This window comes from Malaclemys terrapin, chromosome 19, assembly GCF_027887155.1.
Source record: "Malaclemys terrapin pileata isolate rMalTer1 chromosome 19, rMalTer1.hap1, whole genome shotgun sequence".
Lineage (NCBI taxonomy): Eukaryota > Metazoa > Chordata > Testudines > Emydidae > Malaclemys > Malaclemys terrapin.
The window spans coordinates 3,035,699-3,055,768 of record NC_071523.1 but is presented as its reverse complement, the minus strand read 5'-3'; the positions used below and the strand labels follow the sequence as shown (position 1 = coordinate 3,055,768).

Here is a 20,070-nt window from a genome sequence, read left to right as displayed (position 1 = left end):
GGCAGGAAGTGAGAGGGGGCAGATAGAGGGCGGGGGCCAGGCTGTTTGGGGAGGCACAGCCTTCCCTACCCGGCCCTCCATACAGTTGCGCAACCCCGATGTGGCCCGTGGGTCAAAAAGTTTTCCCACTTCTGGTCTACACAAATATCTACAGGGGGAACAAATATTTAATAATGGGCTTTTCAATTTGGCAGCAAAAGGTCTAACACAATCCAATGACTGGAAGCTGAAGCTGGACAAATTCAAACTGGAAATAAGGTGTACATTTTTACTGGTGAGAGTAAATTAACCCAGGGTCGTGGTGGATTTTCTATGACTGACAATTTTTAAATCAAGATGGGTGTAAAAGCTCTGCTCAAGGGGTTATTGTGGGGCAGGTCTCTGGCCTGTGTCATACAGGAGGTCAGATTAGATGATCGCAATGGTCCCTTCTGGCCTTGGAATCTCTGAGGTAAGAGGAAAAACCCAGCTCGGTGGGGGCTGACTGGGAGAAGGAGTGGATCTCTAGAGCCAGTCCTGTGAAGGAGGCCTGCAAAGGGCCAGAGCTTAACCAGAGATTGCCTTGACGCTGCCTGGAGATTGCCTTAAAGCCCAACTAGAGACTCCTAAGTGTCAGAGACTCCTAGGGACTGGCTGGCCTGGTGCAGGACCTTTTTGCTTCTTCTGTTCCTCAAATAATTTGTCCCCTTTGTTTTGGGACCTGCAGAGGAATCAGCTGGGGAAGAGACTATGAGACAGACCTAGCTGTAGGCCACAGTAGAAAGCAAATGGCCTGAACAAACAGACCTCATCTGTTTCATACAGGGTGTCTGGGCTGGAACCATAGTAGAGGGCGGGCCTGGGTTCCACTACTGGCCCATGTAGGGCAGTGACATGAACACCCCAGAGCCCAGGGCTGGCTGGCCCAAAAGCCTGAAGTTGGGCCAAACCTCGGGGGTGATGCTGCCAGACCACTGGTGTGTTGTACTCGGGTTTCCCTAGAAGGAAGAGGCGGGACTAAAAGTGACCTGGCCATGGGGCCAAGTCACAGGAAGAGGAAGACGACCACAGAGCTGGAGTGGCTGTCGGCAGGGGAAGCCAAAGGAGGAGGAGAGCACCTCGCCCAGGCACGAGGGAGCATGCCCATGGTGAGCAAACTCTTCCACACAAGGGTCCATGTAGAAATGGGTTATAAGAGGTGTGTAAACGATTAACAGATGTTTCAATAAAGAGACAATCAATTGTTATATCTATTATCAATCCAATAGGTCAAGAGGTTGTTTATGGTTCATTACCATTTATAACAACTTCCAAGGATGTGCTAATAAGTTAAGAATCACCTGTAGTGCATACTCCTCATGTCTGTGACATGTTTATAACACCTATTAGCTGGTTAATTAACCCTCTGTTAACTATTTATAAGTGGAATCTTTACATAAAGTGTGACTTTTTTCCTTTATAAAACAGATTTTCCAGAAACGTTTCTCGGGCTAGTTTTTGGGAGGAGGAGGTTCAAAATCCCATCCAGTCTGGACTGGGCAGCCACAGACATTGTGGTGCTGCAGCTCTGTCCCCAGCATAAATAGCCACATCATAAAGTGCTCAGCTTCTCGCCTACTAACCTGCAGCAATAAATACTATTGCTACTAGGGCAGCCTGTGCAAGGGACAAACGCTTGCAACACTCACCTTTCCAGCAGCTGTCCAAAGCCTCCCACCCCCCCGTCCTGCTAGGTGGGCTTTGCTGGCAGGGAGGTGCTGGGGCCTGGCTGCAGAGACCATCAGTTTGACAGCAAGATGCAAGATCGGAGCTTGTCAATATGGTGGGAAAGCGGGGAGGATGTGACAGCGGGGGGGCAAAGTGCACATGAGGGGAAGCAGGCTTGTTGTACAGGGGATTTAGCATCTAGGAGCGAGGGTTTGAAATGCATCCTCTGAGGTGTGCACGGGGAGCAGCTCAGTGGAAATCTGTCCTCAATGACATCTTAGAGACAGGGAGCAGGAGGCCGGTCTGTTTCTGACGGAATGGGTAGCTTCAGCCCCATCTCTAGCTTCTTCTTCCTCCACACAAGCCAAGGAGAGGAAAACGGGACTATGCTGCCATAGTATCATGTCAAATCAGCCAATGTGTTGGTTTTCCCCATTCGCAGTTCATTGCCTATCAGCGACTGAATACATGTGAAAGACTTTATTCTGAATTCCAACGCATCAGGCTAATGTTGGACACAGACTGAATTTTCCATGCTAGGACAGAGTGGGGCTAGGAGACTTTCTATGACAGGCAAGGTTTACATAGAATAGGATCTGATTTTCAGAGGTGTCTGAAAACCAGGCCCAGTACAGGCTAATAATTGAGTTGCATGCCGCTCAAATTTACCCAGTTTGCTTTGCTCCTTTTTCTGCATGTCCAGTTCATCTGTTAGCCTGCGGATCTCTTCGTGAGCCATCTGCAGCCTCCGTGCGGCCTCATCCAGGTCTCGCTCAACCCGCTTTCGTAACACTTTCTCTCTTTCCAGCTCTTCATTATGGGACTGAAACACAAGAAATGCTTATGGGACAAAGGAAACAGAATACCTTGTCAAAAAGAACAGGAGTACTTGTGGCACCTTAGAGACTAACAAATTTATTAGAGCATAAGCTTTCATGGGCTACTGCCCACTTCTTCGGATGCATTTATTAGAGCTTATGCTCTAATAAATTTGTTAGTCTCTAAGGTGCCACAAGTACTCCTGTTCTTTTTGCGGATACAGACTAACATGGCTGCAACTCTGAATACCTTGTCTTCACTTGCTGCAGCATAGCAGCTTGCACTAGTGCAGGGGTGGGAAAACTTTTTGGACTCAGGGCCACATCTGAGTGGAAATTGTATGGCAGGCCATGAATGCTCACGAAATTAGGGATTTTGGTGTGGGAGGGGATGAGGGTTCTGGCTGGAGGTGCAGGCTCTGGGGTGGGGCCATGAATGAGGGGTTTGGGGTGCACGAGGGCTGGGACCAAGGGGTTCGGAGGGCGGGAGGGGGATCAGGGCTGGGGCAGGGGTGTTGGGGGGGGCGAGAGGGGGTGCAGGCTCCAGGTGGCGCTTACCTCAAGCAGCTCCCAGAAGCAGCGGAATGTCCCCCTGCAGCGCCTACACCAGGGGTTCTCAAACTGGGGGTCAGGAACCCTCAGGGGGTCACGAGGTTATTACATGGGGGGTCGCGAGCTGTCAGCCTCCACCCCAAACCCCACTTTGCATCCAGCATTTATAATGGTGTTAAATGTATAAAAAAGTGTTTTTAATTTATAAAGGGGGTCGCACTCAGAGGCTTGCTATTTGAAAGGGGTCACCAGTACAGAAGTTTGAGAACCACTGTCTACGCAGAGGCGTGGTGCCAGCCAGGTGGCTCTGTGCGCTGCCCCATCTGCAGGTGCTGCCCCTGCAGCTCCCACTGGCTGCGGTTCCCAGCAAATGGGAGCTGCAGAGCCGGCGCTCGGGGCGGGGACAGCGTGCGGAGCCCCCTGGCTGTCCCTACATGTAGGAGCCGGAGGGGGAACTTGCTGCTGCTTCTGGGAGCCACGCGGAGCCACAGCATGCGCGGAGCAGGGCAAGCCCCCAACCCCTCTCCCCAGCAGGAACTCGAGGGCCGGATTAAAAGGTCTGATGGGCCAAAGGCTGCCCACGGCCCGTAGTTTGCCCACCCCTGCACTAGTGCATGGGAAGTGGGGACACACTAAATATGCAGGAAGCAGGTGTGTGGGAGCTGCTGCTTAGGCAGTATATGGAGTTGCTGGCAACCCCCAGTTACATAACGACGCTGACATATTATGTGTGTGTGTCATGGCTACGGGCTGGCAGCTGATTTTAGGCATTGGTGTTTTCCAGGTGAATCCCTGTGGGATAAAAAGAACAGAAACACTTTCTCCCTTGAGAAACACTGTTAGTCAAGTTGTATTTTCAGTCCTAGATTCATAGATTTTAAGTCCAGGAGGGACCATTAGATCTAGCCTGGCTTCCAGCAGGGCATCCAGTTTTGATCTGAAGACTTCAAGAGATGGAGAATCCACCAGTTCCCTTGGTAGTTTGCTCCAATGGTTAATCAATTTTGCATTCTCTTTAGTGTCTTTAGGTTGTTTGGGGCGGGAGAATGGGCAGAGCTGAGAGCAGCCAAGCCCTGAATGAGGGCTGCAAGGCTGTTTAATAAAAGACTTGCTTTTTTATGTTTACAGTGGAGGAAAGTGCTTTTTGCTCAAACTTTCCAACAGGGCTGCCCAGAGGATTCAGGGGGCTTGGGGCAAAGCAATTTTGGGGTCCCCTTCCATAAAAAAAAGTTGCAATACTATAGAATACTATATTCTCGTGGGAGCCCCTGTGGGGCCTGGGGCAAATTGCCCCACTTGCCCCCCCCCCTCCCCCGGAGGCCCAGCTTTCCAAAACAATTCCCGCTGGAGCACTTCCTTTTCCCATTTGCATTCCCTTTCACTTTCATTCTCTGCTTCTATCGCCACATCATTTTCAACTTCCACATCTAATGTTTCCACTTCTTGGTTTCTTTCCCTTCCTGCTTTCTGCCCATCTCTCTTCCCCGGCCTCCTGTCATCTTTCTTCCCACTGCTCCTCCATGTCTTTTCCCTCTCTCCTCCCAGATCTCTCTTCCCCCAGCACGTTTCTTCACTTTTTCCTTGTCCTTTCCACGTGTCTTTAGCTGGAACCAGCCTCTTCCTTAAGGCAGTTGCCCAGCTAGGCTAGCTGCAGAAGCACTGGGTCTGCCAGCTAATACTGACCTCCTGTTATAGTCTGACTGGCTCCTGGACTGTGGATGTTTTTTATTCAGGAGCCAGGTGCCTTTCCCACTAGTCAGATTTCTGCAGAAAGTGATTTTAATTTATAACTAGGGCTCTACCAAATTCATGGTCCATTTTGGTCAATTTCACAGTCATAGGATTTTAAAAATCATAAATTTCATGATTTCAGCTATTTAAATCTGAAATTTCACAGTGTTGTAACTGTAGAGGGTCCTGACCCAAAAAGGAGTTGTGGGGGCGGGGTCACAAGGTTATTGTAGGTGGGGTTGCGGTTCTGCTACCCTTACTTCCGCGCTGCTGCTGGCGGAGCTTGGCCCTCAGTCAGCAGCCGCCACTCTCCAGCCACCCAGCTCTGCAGACAGCAGTGCAGAAGTAAGAGTGGCAAAACCATACCATGCCAACCTTACTTCTGCGCTGCTGCTGGCGGGGCGCTGCCTTCAGAGCTGGGCTCCCGGCCTGCAGCCGCCACTCTCCGGCCACCCAGCTCTGAAGGCAGCAGTGCAGAAGTAAGAGTGGTAATACTGCAACCCCCCTAAAATAACCTTGTGACTCCCCTGCAACTCCCTTTTGAGTCAGAACCCCCAATTTGAGAAACACTGGTCTCCCCAGTGAAATCTGTGTAGTAGAGGGTAAAAGCATACAGAAGACCAGATTTCACAGTGGGAGACCAGATTTCACAGTCCGTGATGCATTTTTCATGGCTGTGAATTTGGTAGGGCCCTACTTATAACTGTTCTCAACCCCGTTGACCTGCATCTGCTTTACTTCCCGAAGTCACATCTCTGTGTGGAATCACAGTTACATACTGTACTAGAAGCAAAACGTTGCATAAATGTTTTACCTTATTCATTGTCTCTTTAGTATGTTGCATGGATTCGCGTTGTTGCTGAAGTTCATCTTCTAACGTCTGGTGGATATGATCAAACTTATCCTTGCATGAAAAGATGTATCAATACGCTTACTGTTAATCTTCACTGGATATTGATATGTCACCATTTAAATGTTAACTTATCTTAATTAACCATGGGTTGTAATCATGTCTTATATTTCAAAAGTGCCTTTAATCCAGATAGATCCCAAACTGCTTTAAAGAGCCCTCACTTGCCTGTTGCACTCTGCTGCTTATTGGGAACTCTGCAGGTTCTTTGCGCTTTTTAACCTTGTGATGTCACGGGCCTCTTCCTTTTACATCCTATGGGCTCAGCTCTGCACAAAGAAATATACTGATACCGAATATGCTTGACTGACTCTACTTGAATAAAGCTGGATAACTTCCCCACGTTCCAGCCAGTCTGCACCACTCAAAATCTTAATTACAACCTCATACTTCCTCCAGAAACACAAACTACGCAGCACACTCAACCTGTGCACATATATCAATGCTGCAAAGGTTGTAATTAAGATTTTGCATTTTATTGTGAGGGAGGTGAATGTGCTTGTGTGCAGTGCGTTTCCTTATCACCTGGAGCCTGAAAAGGATGTTCCTGGTGAGACTTCAGAGACTGTCCATGGAAACATGCTGTGTTGTCAGGGTACCATTAAAAGGTGACCCAGAACTTGACATTTCCTTGCTTTTAAAAGTTTGCATTGTGAGGGAGGATGTTTCACTTACCCAGCCTTAATCCCTTTTAAACACAAATTTTGCTGGACTATATTTCCGTGATTTTATTATACTGATGATATATTTTTAACATGGAAATCAGATCATGACAACTTTGAATATCCTGCAGCTGAAATGAAGTCTTCATCCTATTATGATGACCTTCGAAATGAATAGTTGTATTCATACTGTTAATTTTTTTGGCTGCACAAAATTTACAACAAAATTACCACCTCTCTCCATGGGAGAAGTATAGATTAAAATATTTATATATTAATAGTTTTCAACCCAAAATATTAATAATCAGAAGTTTGTCATACTCAGTTGTCCAGAGTTAAGAGATTCCTATCAGACATCATGTATAACTAGAATGGATGAGGAGTGTGAAAGTCTGTACTAGAGTTAGACAGGGAGAGTTCATTAATGTGTCAGACTAAACTCAAGTATGGTCCTTCACTAACCAGAGTCAGTGAGGACTGTATATGTTGTATATCCTTGGTGGGAGTATTAGCCATTAGCTACTTCAAATCTTTTTCACAAGAGATTGTTTCATTTGGCCAAATAATTGACTAGTGACTATCTTCTGTGATCTAGGATCCCTTGTCCTTTGCTCACCTGGGGCACACCAACAATGCTGTTGCCTGAGTGATGCATGGGAAACTTTGCATAGATATGTGTAAAAAATCCTTTTCTAACATTCTTTTCTCTCCATTCTTCCTCCCTTTGATTAACTCGCTTGTTCAGTGCTGATTCCTCAGTTAGTGCTGCCCTCTTTGCAGAAATTATCTGATTATACCTGGTAATTGACCAAGAACAAGTTGTAATTAACTCAGTATTTTATTAGAAGGTTATTATGGCTCTGTTGGCTCTTTTTTAAATACCTTGGGGCTTCAAATTGAATTTTTAATTGGGAATAATTGATCTGTTTGTACTGATTATTTCTATCAGAGAAGTGACTAGCATCAGCTGGCAGAGCCCTGATTGCGCAATGGTTCATGACCCAGAACTTTTGTATAAATGAAGCTTCCCCCCCAATGCTAATGGAAGAGACTTGTATGTCTAAACATCAGCCATAACTGGGATGTGTTAAGTGTGAACTCAAGTTGGTATTTATCTGAAAATATCAATGACTATTTATTTATAATACGTGTGAGGTGGGTGTTGGATGTTTTTATTTGGGGTACCAGAACCTTTTGTGACTTGAAGATTTAGGCTCTAACCCTGAAAAGACTTGGGGTTGTATTTATGAAATTGTTTAATGACTATTTTGGATTGCATATGAATTAGGTGTATTTTTGTCGCTTTTATGTTTTACTATTTATAGACTGAAAATATGACAGGATTATGGTAAAATTTAATAATAGCATAACTACTGAAAACACAGCCTGCGACAGAACACTCAGGACCCAGAAGGGGGCTCTTATCGTTATGGTTATTCCATATCACAAGTTCCCTAACAGCAGTAGGCAACATCTTCCTTGACAGTGGGAAGCTGGGACCAAGACAAGTTCCCTCCAGAGCTCAAAGGCAAAGGACAGGACGGGGGCACCCGGTTTCCAGAAGCACATATGAGGCCAGCCTTGTAAGGAGCTGCTCAGAGGGAACCTTTTGCAGCATACAATAAGAAGTTTTATTGGTCCTACAAAACCCACGAACCATGCTACGTATTCTTGAGCACCATGTACTGGCACCTTTTCTGTTCACTATTTACCTGTAGATAGAGACAGAGCACTCTTGTAGCAAGTCTCCTAGGAACAGCTGTTATGGCTGAAATGGTAAATCAAACTAACAATACTCTTTGTTTTGCTGGTTTTGTTATGAACCATGCTTTGCAATAAGCAGCCTAAAAATATGAGCGCCTGTGGGGCTAAAATACATAGCCAGGCAACTTTTCCAGGAGAGTTTTTTTTCTTCTAAAGCATCTCCTGTTTCTTTGAAGGACTTTAGAAATGAGCTCTGTCATAGAGCCTTAGTCTTGCCATTCCAAGACCTTTATGGATCCAGTCCAGAAGTCCTTACTCAGTCCTCATTTATGCACAGGTGTATCAGATCTCCTAGTTATATTAGAAGTCTCATGATACATAGTGTTTTACTTAAAGCCCCAGGTCCTGCAGTCATGTGATTGGGAGACTCTTAGCTTTTGTGGGGTTTTTTTTAATTAAGTTTCTATTCTTCATGGTTGTGAAGAATTCCTCAAAAGCTAGAAAGAACACACTATATTCTTTTTAAAGTCTCATGATTTTTAAGCTAATCTCACAATTTTGAGGGAGGCATGACTCATGAAATCCTGCACATGGAGTCATCAGAAATACCAGGGTCACTGGAAAGCCAATACTACCTGAGTAAGACTTCTGAACTGGGCCTTATAGGTTTTCTTTTTCATAACAAAGCTTTCGGCATTCTCTCCTTTTATAGAAAAAATAATGCTGTTAATTATTCAATTCCAGACCTCTAGAGCAAAGCAAGTGCAAACATGGATAGGTAAAAATTAGTATGGAAACAGACTTCAGCTTTAAGAATCCAGAGGGTTCTTATAAATGATAAAATTGTTTTTAATTAAACAAAAAACAAAAAAACCCGAGAATAGCCTTAATTGTCCCTTCGGGGGGCTAATCAGATAATCACCAACGGAGGCGTTTGATACCTGAAGTTGTGCTGCACACAGTCCATCTATGTAGCTATGTGAATCCAGCTTTTGATCTGCAATCTCTAGTTTCTCCAGCAGCGTAGTTCGTTCTACCAGTAAATAAGCAATCTGTTCGCTGGGACTGCTGTGAACTATCTCAGACAAGCCTTCCTGTTCCAGCATTTCCTCCACCTCCTTCAGCTGGGCTTCTGAAAGAAACACAGAGAGCAATGAGCAATCATTAGTGTATGGATAGGGGTTGGATTTTCAAAACTGCCTGACACCCACTGCCAACAAGTGCCTAACCTCTTTAGGTACTTCTAAAACCCCCAGCTTGCTGACATGCGGAGTTGAGAATGTTCAGCACTGACAAGTGTGGTTAGATTTTCAAAAGTACTTTGTTCCTAGCAGCTTCCATTGTTCTCAAGTGCACTGAATGAGGCAGGGGTCCTATGGAAAAAATAGTATGTGATCATGTAATCAACTCTTGAGAGCTTGATTTTGCAACCTTAATAGTGCTCTCTGAATGTAGAGAGACAAGGTGAGTGAGGTGATAACTTTCATTGGACCAACTTCTGTTGGTGAGAGAGACAAACTTTTGAGTTTGTACAAAGCTCTTCTTCAGGTCTTCTTTTAATGTAGGCTTTATTTATGTAATTTCCAAATTAAAAAAAAAATTCCATCATATGGAGCCAAATTGACCCCCATCTTGGGTCCTCATCAGGGTTCGGCGGCATGTTAGATCCACAGCATAGACCTCTACCACTCAAACTAATAAACAGTCGAAGAAGTCAGGCTATTATCCTCTATGTGGATCAGTCCCTAGAGGGGGATGAATTACACTTTGCCAGTGGGTTTCACAGCTATTTTTTGACCACAGAGGAATGTACGATGAGGATTCCTGGGCTCAAGTCCAAGTTTGGTAGTGGAGTGTTCTCTAATGGTTATGGACCCTTCTGGCCCTGGGCTCCTAGCCCATCCCTGTCCTCCTTCTGTCTCCCTCCCACTCTGCCCTATCCACCAGCTCCAAGCCCTGTCCCCTTCTTCCTCTGCTCTTATTCACCCCCCACCACCACCACAGATTGGTAAGCACAGCATAGCAATTATCATGGGATAAGCCTGCACATCCCAATTCCCCCAATATGCCCTGGGAAAACCAGCTAAGTCAGGAGCTGTCTCCATTACAGAGTTCATGGGGAGCAACCAAGCAGGTGGGTGTCTGCTGCCTTCCTCTTGGCTCTCAAGTGCTGGGTTTGGAGTATTTAAGGGGGATCACCATGGAGGAGCCTTGGGACAGCCACATGTACAAAAGAATGGCCGTACTGGGTCAGACCAAAGCTCCATCTAGCCCAGTATCCTGTCTTCCAACAGTGGCCAATGCCAGACGTCCCAGAGGGAGTGAACCTAACACGCAATGATCAAGTGATCTCTCTCCTGCCATCCATCTCCACCCTCTGACAAACAGAGGCGAGGGAACCATTCCTTACCCATCCTGACTAATAGCCATTAATGGACTTAACCTCCATGAATTTATCCAGTTCTCTTTTAAACCCTGTTATAGTCCTAGCCTTCACAACCTCCTCAGGCAAGGAGTTCCACAAGTTGACTGTGCGCTGTGTGAAGAAGAACTTCCTTTTATTTGTTTTAAACCTGCTGCCCATTAATTTCATTTGGTGACCCCTAGTTCTTGTATTATGGGAATAAGTAAATAACTTTTCCTTATCTACTTTCTCCACATCAGTCATGATTTTATAGACCTCTATCATAACCCCCCTTATTCTCCTCTTTTCCAAGCTGAAAAGTTCTAGCCTCTTTAATCTCCTCATATGGGACTCGTTCCAAACCTCTAATCATTTTAGTTGCTCTTCTCTGAACCTTTTCTAGTGCCAGTATATCTTTTTTGAGATGAGGAGACCACATCTATACGCAGTATTCAAGATGTGGGCGTACCATGGATTTATATAAGGGCAATAAGATATTCTCCATCTTATTCTCTATCCCCTTTTTAATGATTCCTAACTCATAGACTCATAGACTTTAAGGTCAGAAGGGACCATTATGATCATCTAGTCTGACCCCCTGCATGCTGCAGGCCATAAAACCGTCCCTACCCCTTCCCTGGACTCTGCTGTTGAAGTCCCCAATCCTGTTTTAGGTGACTTCAATCGGCAGAGACCCTCCTGCTAGAGATCCCTGCCCCATGCTGCGGAGGAAGGCGAAAAACCTCCAGAGGCTCGGCCAATCTGCCCTGGAGGAAAATTCCTTCCCGACCCCAAAAATGGCGATCAGTCAGACCCCGAGCATATAGGCAAGAGTCACCAGCCTGACCCCTGTCAGCCATTATACGATTTACCTACCATTGTTTGGTTTTCCTTGACTACTATGTTTTACCATTAAACCATTCCCTCCATAAATTTATCTAACTTAATCTTAAAACCAGACAGGTCCGTCGCCCCCACCGTTTCCCTCGGAAGGCCGTTCCAATATTTCACCCCTCTGACGGTCAAAAACCTTCGTCTAATTTCAAGCCTGAACTTCCCCACGGCCAGTTTATATCCATTCGTTCTCGTATCCACATTAGTACTAAGCTGGAATAATTCTTCTCCCTCCCTTGTATTAATCCCTCTAATATATTTAAAGATAGCAATCATATCCCCCCTCAGCCTTCGCTTTGTCAGACTAAACAACCCAAGCTCCTCTAGTCTCTTTTCATACGACAGGTTTTCCATTCCTCTGATCATCCTAGTGGCCCTTCTCTGCACCCGTTCCAGTTTGAGTTCATCTTTTTTAAACATGGGAGACCAGAACTGCACACAGTACTCCAAGTGAGGTCTCACCAGCGCCTTGTACAACGGGAGCAGGACCTCCTTATCCCTACTAGATATACCTCGCCTAATGCATCCCAAGATACCCGGATCACATCCTGTTTGCTTTTTTGACCGCCTCTGCACACTGCGTGGACGTCTTCAGAGAACTATCTACGATGACTCCAAGATCTTTTTCCTGATTTGTTGTAGCTAAACTAGCCCCCATCATATTGTATGCATAGTTGGGGTTATTTTTTCCAATGTGCATTACTTTACATTTATCCACATTAAATTTCATTTGCCATTTTGTTTCCCAATCATTTAGTTTTGTGAGATCTTTTTGAAGTTCTTCACAGTCTGCACACAGTCTTCAGAGTCCTAACTATCTTGAGCAGTTTAGTATCGTCTGCAGACTTTGCCACCTCACTTTTTACCCCTTTCTCCAGAACATTTATGAATAAGTTGAATAGGATAGGTCCTAGGACAGACCCTTGGGGAACACCACTAATTACCCCTCTCCATTCTGAGAATTTACCATTTATTCCTACCCTTTGTTCCCTGTCTTTTAACCAGTTCTCAATCCAAGAAAGGACCTTCCCTTTTAGCCCATGACAACTTAATTTATGTAAGAGCCTTTGGTGAGGGACCTTATCAAAGGCTTTCTGAAAATCTAAGTACACTATGTCCACTGGATCCCCCTTGTCCACATGTTTGTTGACCCCTTCAAGGAACTCTAATAGATTAGTAAAACACGATTTCCCTTTACAGAAACCATGTTGACTTTTGCCCAACAATTTATGTTCTTCTACGTGTCTGACAATTTTATTCTTTACTATTGTTTCAACTAATTTGCCCGGTACCAACGTTAGACTTACCAGTCTGTAATTGCCCGGATCATCCCTAGCGCCCTTTTTAAACACTGGCGTTACATTAGCTATCTTAAGAAGACTGCACAAGGTGAATGGAGCTTCCATGTGAGCCTCTCCTCCCTTCTCCGCATCACTGCACAGCTCTGGCCCTGCATGCTCCACACTTCACAATGTCCCCTCCGTCCAGTGTAGGCCTGGCAGCCACCCAAAGCATGTGTGGGTGGGTGGTCCTTCATCTCCCAAATCCCTCCCCTAAATTGCTCTCCAGTGGTTGCACCTGTTGCCCAGCCAGCCAATGGGAGAGTGGAGGTGTCCGAAATGCCAATAATGCACCTTCCTCCAGGGGGTCCCTGCAGGAGGTCCTGGCAGAGGCAAACAGCACAGTCACACTCATCCTTATGCTGTTCCTCCAGGGGCCAACCAATAGGATGGCAATCTTCCTACAGAGTTCCCTCTCGATGACCATCAAGAACTGTTCTCCAAGTACCCTCTGCCTACCCCAATCCCAGACTGTGCCAAGTGCCGTTGTTGGTGGTGGCGGATGGTAAGCACCACAGACTTCTCTGTGGGAATACAGCCATAACAGCCACTGATCTGATCAGGGGACAGCATCCACGTTTCATAGCTGCTGTGCAAGAAGCAAAAGGGAGATTCCCATGGGCAATTGAGAACATTTTAAAAGCATAAGGAGAATGTTTTCAAAGGTGACATATGCCTCTAAGGAAACCTGCGACTGGAAGCAGACCCCACAGTGGAACCTGTGTGCATACCACAAAGGAAAATTCCAGGGGCACTGCATTATCCAGTATGCAAGGAGCTCAAAAGTCTGCAAAGCAGGGTTATCAATCGTAGTACCTGAACAAGCCAGTAGAGCCTGGGTATGCAGTATGGTGATGGTAAAGAGGCCACCAGACAAATTGTGCCTCTGCATAGACCCAAAACCGGGCTGTGACGGGGCGCACTTGTCGTGCAGTGGTACTGCGAGGGTTAACTCTACTCTCTGGGTAGAGGAGGCTACGCCCCCATGACCCTGCTGGGCATGCGCCGGCTGGAGACTAGATATAAAAGGGAGCAGCTTGGTTCATTCAGGGTGGACCACTGAAGAGGGAGGATGCACGCTGCGAGCTCCAGTCTGGGAACCATGGAAGCCCCAGACGGCAGAAACCAGGGACACTGAGACCCCGGAGGACATCCAAGGAGTGTCAGAGCTGCTGGAAGCTGCACTGATGGAGCAGCCCAGAGACCCTGGGGACGCTGCATCAGGGACAGGGTAGGAAGTAGCTCAGGGGGACTAGTTATTGTGCCACATGGGATCAGAGTGTTTGGGGCAGATTCCCTGCTGATCCAGTGATGGGCATACTTGCCACTGACAGGGCCCTGAACTGGGACCTGGTGGAGCTGGGAGGGCCTGGGGCCTCCTACTTAGCTGCCACTGCTGCCCCCCTCCCCCGACTGGCTGTCAGGCCACACAGCCCTGCTGAACAGGGCAGCCATATTGGCTCTGACTGCTAGGCCAAGCTATCCAAAGACAAGGGATGGTTGTATAAACTCAGCCATGGGGCCATCATTACCCCCACCCTGTCCCAAGAAGGCATGGGGTGCACTTGCCCTGCAACATGGGCTCTGAAAAGATGCCACTCTCCCCTGGCCACAATTGATGACAACCTGCCAGAACTTGCCAAGTCTGTGATGTGAGGAATGGGTTTTGGCACATAAATCTGGATTGTTAGTCTGTGATGTGAGGAATGGGTTTTGGCACATAAGTCTGGATAAAGAGTCCAGCATCCCAACAACCTCTGCAATGCCATTTGGTCACTAAAGATGGCTGCACATGCCAATGGACATAAGCTCAGGACTAGAGATGTTCCAGAGAAGAAAGTTTGCAGATGACACAAAAATTGGTGGAGTGGTAAATAATAAAGAACAATCTGTGTTGCTTGGTAAACTGGACACAAGCAAATGATATGTGTTTTAATATGGCTAAATGTAAACCTATACATCTCTGAACAAAGAATGTAGGTCATACTTACACGATGGGGGACTCTATTCTGGAAGCAGTGACTGAAAAAGTTTTGAGAGTCATGGTGGACAATCAACTGAACATGAGTTCCCAGTGTGTCATTGTGACCAAAAGAGCTAATGCCATCCTAGGATGCTGGGATGGGAGTTGTATCCCACACAGATCCTGAAGGGGTTAATGTGGGCCTGAGGGGCCAATTAGGGTACCTGGCTGCACCTGGAGGGAGAGTTGGGCTTAATTTAACAAGAGCTTTGCTGGGCCAGAGTAGGCCGGATTAAAAAGCCAGGAAGTTTGCTGCAGAAGGAGGCTTCAGGGAAAGAGAGTCTGCATTGAGGAGAAGAGGAGAAATCCCAGGAGGGAGAATAAGCCCTGGGGTTCAACCCCACAGGAGTTGTGAGCAAAGGACACCTGAAGGCTAGGTAGGAAGAAGCCCAGGGAAACAGCAACAAGTGGTAGGACTGTGCAGACCTTGGCTGCTTGCTATAGGGTCTCTGGGCTGGGAAGCCAGTGTAGAGGGTGGGCCTGGGTTCCCCTACTAGCCACTGGGAAGTGGCACAGGAGCACTAGAGATGCCAACCAGACAGCTAGTCCAGAGAGACTTTGTTACCCTGGAAGAGGATGACTACAGTGACCTGGCCAGAGGGCTGAGTCATCAAGAGCACCCCAAGTCCTGGAGAGAAAGGGGCCATGGTGCAGGGAAGAGGGCATCAGACCTGAGCAGAGCTAATCCCCAGATGCAGCCACAAGGAGGCGTCCCTAATGGTAAGTGAATCCTATCACAGATGCTTAAACAGGGGATCTCAAGTACAAGTAGAGAGGTTATTTTATCTCCGTACTAGGCACTGGCGCGACCATCGCTGGAATATTGTGTCCAGTTCTGGCGCCCATAATTCAAGAAGGATTTTGATAAATTTGAGAGGGTTCAGAGAAGAGCCATGAGAATGACTGAAGGATTAGAAAATATGTCTTATAGAGATTGAGCTCTTTGGGTCTATCTATTTAGCTTAACAAAGAGAAGGTTAAGAGGTGACTTTACTAAAGTCTATAAATATTTAATAATGGGCTCGTCGGTCTAGCAGGGAAAGGTATAACATAATCCAGTGGCTGGAAGTTGAAGCTACACAAATTCAGATGGGAAATAAGATATACATTTTTAATGATGAGAGTAATTAACCATTGGAACAATTCACCAATGATTGTGGTGGATTCTCCATCTCTGACAATTTTTAAATCAAGATTGCATATTGTTCTAAAAGCTGCCCTAGGAATAATTTTGGAGCTGTTTTATGGTCTGTGTTATACAGGAGGTCAGACTAGATTATCTCACCCAAGCGCTAGAAGGGCTGCTTGGGGTGAAAATAATTGCAGATGATATCCTCGCTGTAGGTAAAGGGAATGATAAAGAAGCTGAAAAAGACCATGACAGAAAGCTACAAGACAAGACCATAAAACTCAAACAGCATGCGGTGACACACATTGGACTTTGCTCACAGCAGAGGGACTGAATGCAGATCCCAACAAGATCAAGACAGTCAGAGACATGCCAGCTCCAGTGGATTGAAAGGGATACAGCTCTTCATAGGATTGATAGGTTTTCTGTCCAAACCTGGCTGCAGTGGCAGAACCCATACATGGACTCACAAAGCAGGATGTTGAGTGGGACTGGGCAGGTTCCCAACAGCAAACATTTGACATACTGAAACAAATTATAAGAAACACCCCTGTTGTGAAGTACTATCAACCAGGAGAGCCACTGATTCTCCAGTGGGATGCATCAGAGAAAGGATTGGGTGTATTTCTTTTGCAGGAGCAGGTGGTCAGTTATCTCAGCAGAGACCTTCAGAGATTGAACAGGGGAAATACCCAAATGGAAAAGGAGCTTCTGGCTGTGGTATTTGGAATGAAGCAATTCCATCAGTGCCCCTATGACCACCCAGTAAGAGTGCAATCAGACCACTAGTTTCACTTGCTCAACTCCGCCTGCTCTCAGCTTCACTCTTGAAATAGATTAGTCTCTCTAGAAACAGAAGCATAGGTATACTGTTTGTTTTGAGTTCTATTTTGCACTGTGCCTAGGTTTGGCATCAAAAGCAAAATCCATTGAAAGAAATCCCCAAGAAGGGCAGTTTGCTTTGGAACTTTGCAGCAGAGGGGAAAAAATTCATACAGTTGAGTGCCTGGCCAGACCGCTACGATCTAGTCTCACCATCTGCTAGCACAGGCCAGAGAATTCCAGCCAGGGATTCTTGCACTGAACTCAGTAATGTGTGGGTGGGCTGGTGCAGATCTTTAAAAGCAAACACCAACATCCGGATTTAAAGACTCCATATTGACCATTTGTATTCTGGTTGTTATTCATCCTCATTTCAAAATTTGCTTCCTATTTCCAGTTCAGGACAGAAAACGAGTGAGACACTCGGAGCATGGCAGTAGGACAGGAATTGAGGGTGGCTGTGGCTCTTACATACTGTCACACTGAGCCTTTAGATCTGCAATGGGTCATGTATGCGGCTCCACTGGTAACATCTCTTTAAATGGTCCTTGTCTCACCCCTGGGAGGTAGACAATTCTCGAAGGCGAGTCTTAGCAGGAAAGGAACAGGAAAAGCTAAAGCACCCTCCTATTTTGTTTGGTTACTTTTCTATTGGTAAGTGGCATTTGCCACACAGCTCCATAAACTCAGGCTGGATACAATCCAGTATAACAATCTCAACCTAGGCCTGAAGGCCAAATCAATTACATGTTTCCACTCCACATTCTGCTGCCTGCTCTATCTACCCTATGGATGGAAAACACCCTGCGGTTTCCTGTTTGTCTCCTCCCTTGATTTTAAACTGCGGCTTGTACAACGAATATACTAAGGTCACACGTGGCTGCCTTGCCGTTTTCGTGCACAAAGTGCAGCAAAATGCTTTTTTAATTTATTTTGCTGTTTAAAATACACCTGGCCACATGTTCTAGATGCACATCTAAGAAATATGACAACACTAACATGAAAGATTCCCAAGAAATTATAAACTCTTCCTTACCCAGTAGCAGTTTCTGTAATCAGGATGATCACATGAACACTCACCCCACCCAGAAACCACATACACCCAACTGCTAGATTGAGCTTCATCTTCAAAGAATTCATATTTGACCTAGAATAGAAATGATTGTTCAGACAGAATTAGTGGAAAATATGGGGGAGGGGTGTACCTTTAAATTTAGGACCAAAAGAGACAGTGACACTTCAGCCAGGAAAGGACATACAAGGATACCCACACAAGGAAATAAAGAAACAAAGTCAACAGAGCCAGATGTGTACCCAGAAGCCTCCTGCTACAAGACAGGCCCAAAAAAGGAACCAACAGAACTCCACTGGCCATCACCTACAGTCCTCAGCTTAAACCTCTCCAACGCATCATCAGTGATCTACAACCCATCCTGGACAATGATCCCTCACTTTCACAGACCTTGGGAGGCAGGCCAGTCCTCGCCCACAGACAACCCGCCAACCTTAAGCATATTCTCACCAGCAACCACGCACTGCACCATAACAACTCTAACTCAGGAACCAACCCATGCAACAAACCTCGATGCCAACTCTGCCCACATATCTACACCAGCAACACCATCACAGGACCTAACCAGATCAGCTACAACATCACCGGCTCATTCACCTGCACGTCCACCCATGTTATATATGCCATCATATGCCAGCAATGCCCCTCTGCTATGTACATTGGCCAAACTGGACAGTCACTACGCAAGAGGATAAATGGACACAAGTCAGATATCAGGAATGGCAATATACAAAAACCTGTAGGAGAACACTTCAACCTCCCTGGCCACACAATAGCAGATGTAAAGGTAGCCATCTTACAGCAAAAAAACTTCAGGACCAGACTCCAAAGAGAAACTGCTGAGCTTCAGTTCATTTGCAAATTTGACACCATCAGATCAGGATTAAACAAAGACTGTGAATGGCTATCCAACTACAGAAGCAGTTTCTCCTCCCTTGGTGTTCACACCTCAACAGCTAGCAGAGTACCTCACCCGCCCTGATTGAACTAACCTCGTTATCTCCAGACTGATTTATACCTGCCTCTGGAGATTTTCATTACTTGCATCTGAAGAAGTGAGGTTCTTACCCACGAAAGCTTATGCTCCCAATACTTCTGTTAGTCTTAATGGTGCCACAGACCCTCTGTTGCTTTTTACAGATTCAGACTAACACGGCTACCCCTCTGACACTGGATGAGTAGTTTTCTGTTCCCTGAGTGATGAGAGCAGGCGCTGCACTAGAGTAATCAGGAACCTGCTAGAACCAGTTAAGGCAGGCAGGCTAATTAGGACACCTGGAGCCAATTAAGAAGAAGCTGCTAGAATCAATTAAGGCAGGCTAATCAGGGCACCTGGGCTTTAAAAAGGAGCTCACTTCAGTTTGTGGTGTGAGTGTGAGGAGCTGGGAGCAAAAGGTGCAAGGAGCTAAGAGTGAGAGGGTGTGCTGCTGGAGGACTGAGGAGCACAAGCGTTATCAGACACCAGGAGGAAGGTCCTGTGGTGAGAATAAGAAAGGTGTTTGGAGGAGGCCATGGGGAAGTAGCCCAGGGAATTGTAGCCGTCATGCAGCTGTTATGGGAGGCACTATAGACAGCTGCAGTCCACAGGGCCCTGGGCTGGAACCTGGAGTAGAGGGCAGGCCTGGGTTCCCCCCCAAACCTCCCAATTGACCTGGACTGTGGGTTCTTCCAGAGGGGAAGGTCTCTGGGCTGTTCCCCAACCCACCTGGTGAATCTCTGAGGCAAGAAAATCTGCCAATAAGCGCAGGACCCACCAAGATAGAGGAGGAACTTTGTCACAAAACATAAAGCAACAGCTATTATTTATGGGGTTTGAGATAGTGGAACAAGGTGTAATCGCTTGACGTACTACATGCACACATTTGAAATGCATTACCCCTCCTCCCCCCAAAAAGAAAGGGCATGTAGGCAAAGGAATGATCTGCCTAGGCAGGTGGTTGGGGCAGGCTTTCTAGAAGCCGGCAAGGGGAACCTTGACAAAAAACTTGAGGGGCAAAGGAAACTTCTGCTCTTGAGGGGAGGCCTCTCCGAGCCCATCAACTGTTATAGAAGGAACGACAAGTTAAATATTAGCAAGATAGAGCAAAGCAGGAATTTGGAATCAATTTGCCCCTGGGGAAACCAGGAAATCTGACTTGTAACAAAATAACCCACCCAGACACACAGCTATTTTGGTTAGGAGCGGGAGTTTTTACTGATATAGTTATACAGGTATAAGCCCTAGTTTGGACGAATTGTACTGGTACAAGGGTGTAATCTATTTCCACCCCCAAATGGCAATAAGCTATGCCCGTGTAAGCACTTAGGTTCCAGTAGAACTGAG

At 46.3% G+C, this 20,070-nt stretch overlaps 1 protein-coding gene across 5 annotated transcripts in view; it reads right to left on the bottom strand.

The window, feature by feature from the left end:
* Nucleotides 1-20,070, bottom strand: part of CCDC30 (coiled-coil domain containing 30) — a 123,038-nt gene that overhangs the window by 77,230 nt on the left and 25,738 nt on the right. For 3 of the 5 annotated variants that reach the window (XR_008442809.1, XM_054009324.1, XM_054009325.1), the window contains exons 4-6: nt 9,005-9,195; nt 5,602-5,691; nt 2,356-2,509 (exon numbers count right to left, since the gene is read on the bottom strand). Coding sequence is in view for 4 of the 5 variants with exons in the window: in XM_054009324.1 (XP_053865299.1) it covers nt 2,356-2,509; nt 5,602-5,691; nt 9,005-9,195 (435 nt within the window). In the remaining variant the exon portion in view is untranslated. Of the gene's footprint in view, nt 1-2,355; nt 2,510-5,601; nt 5,692-5,865; nt 5,967-9,004; nt 9,196-17,711; nt 17,823-20,070 lie in introns of those variants that run through there. The other 2 variants (XM_054009326.1, XM_054009327.1) reach the window with 2 other exon arrangements.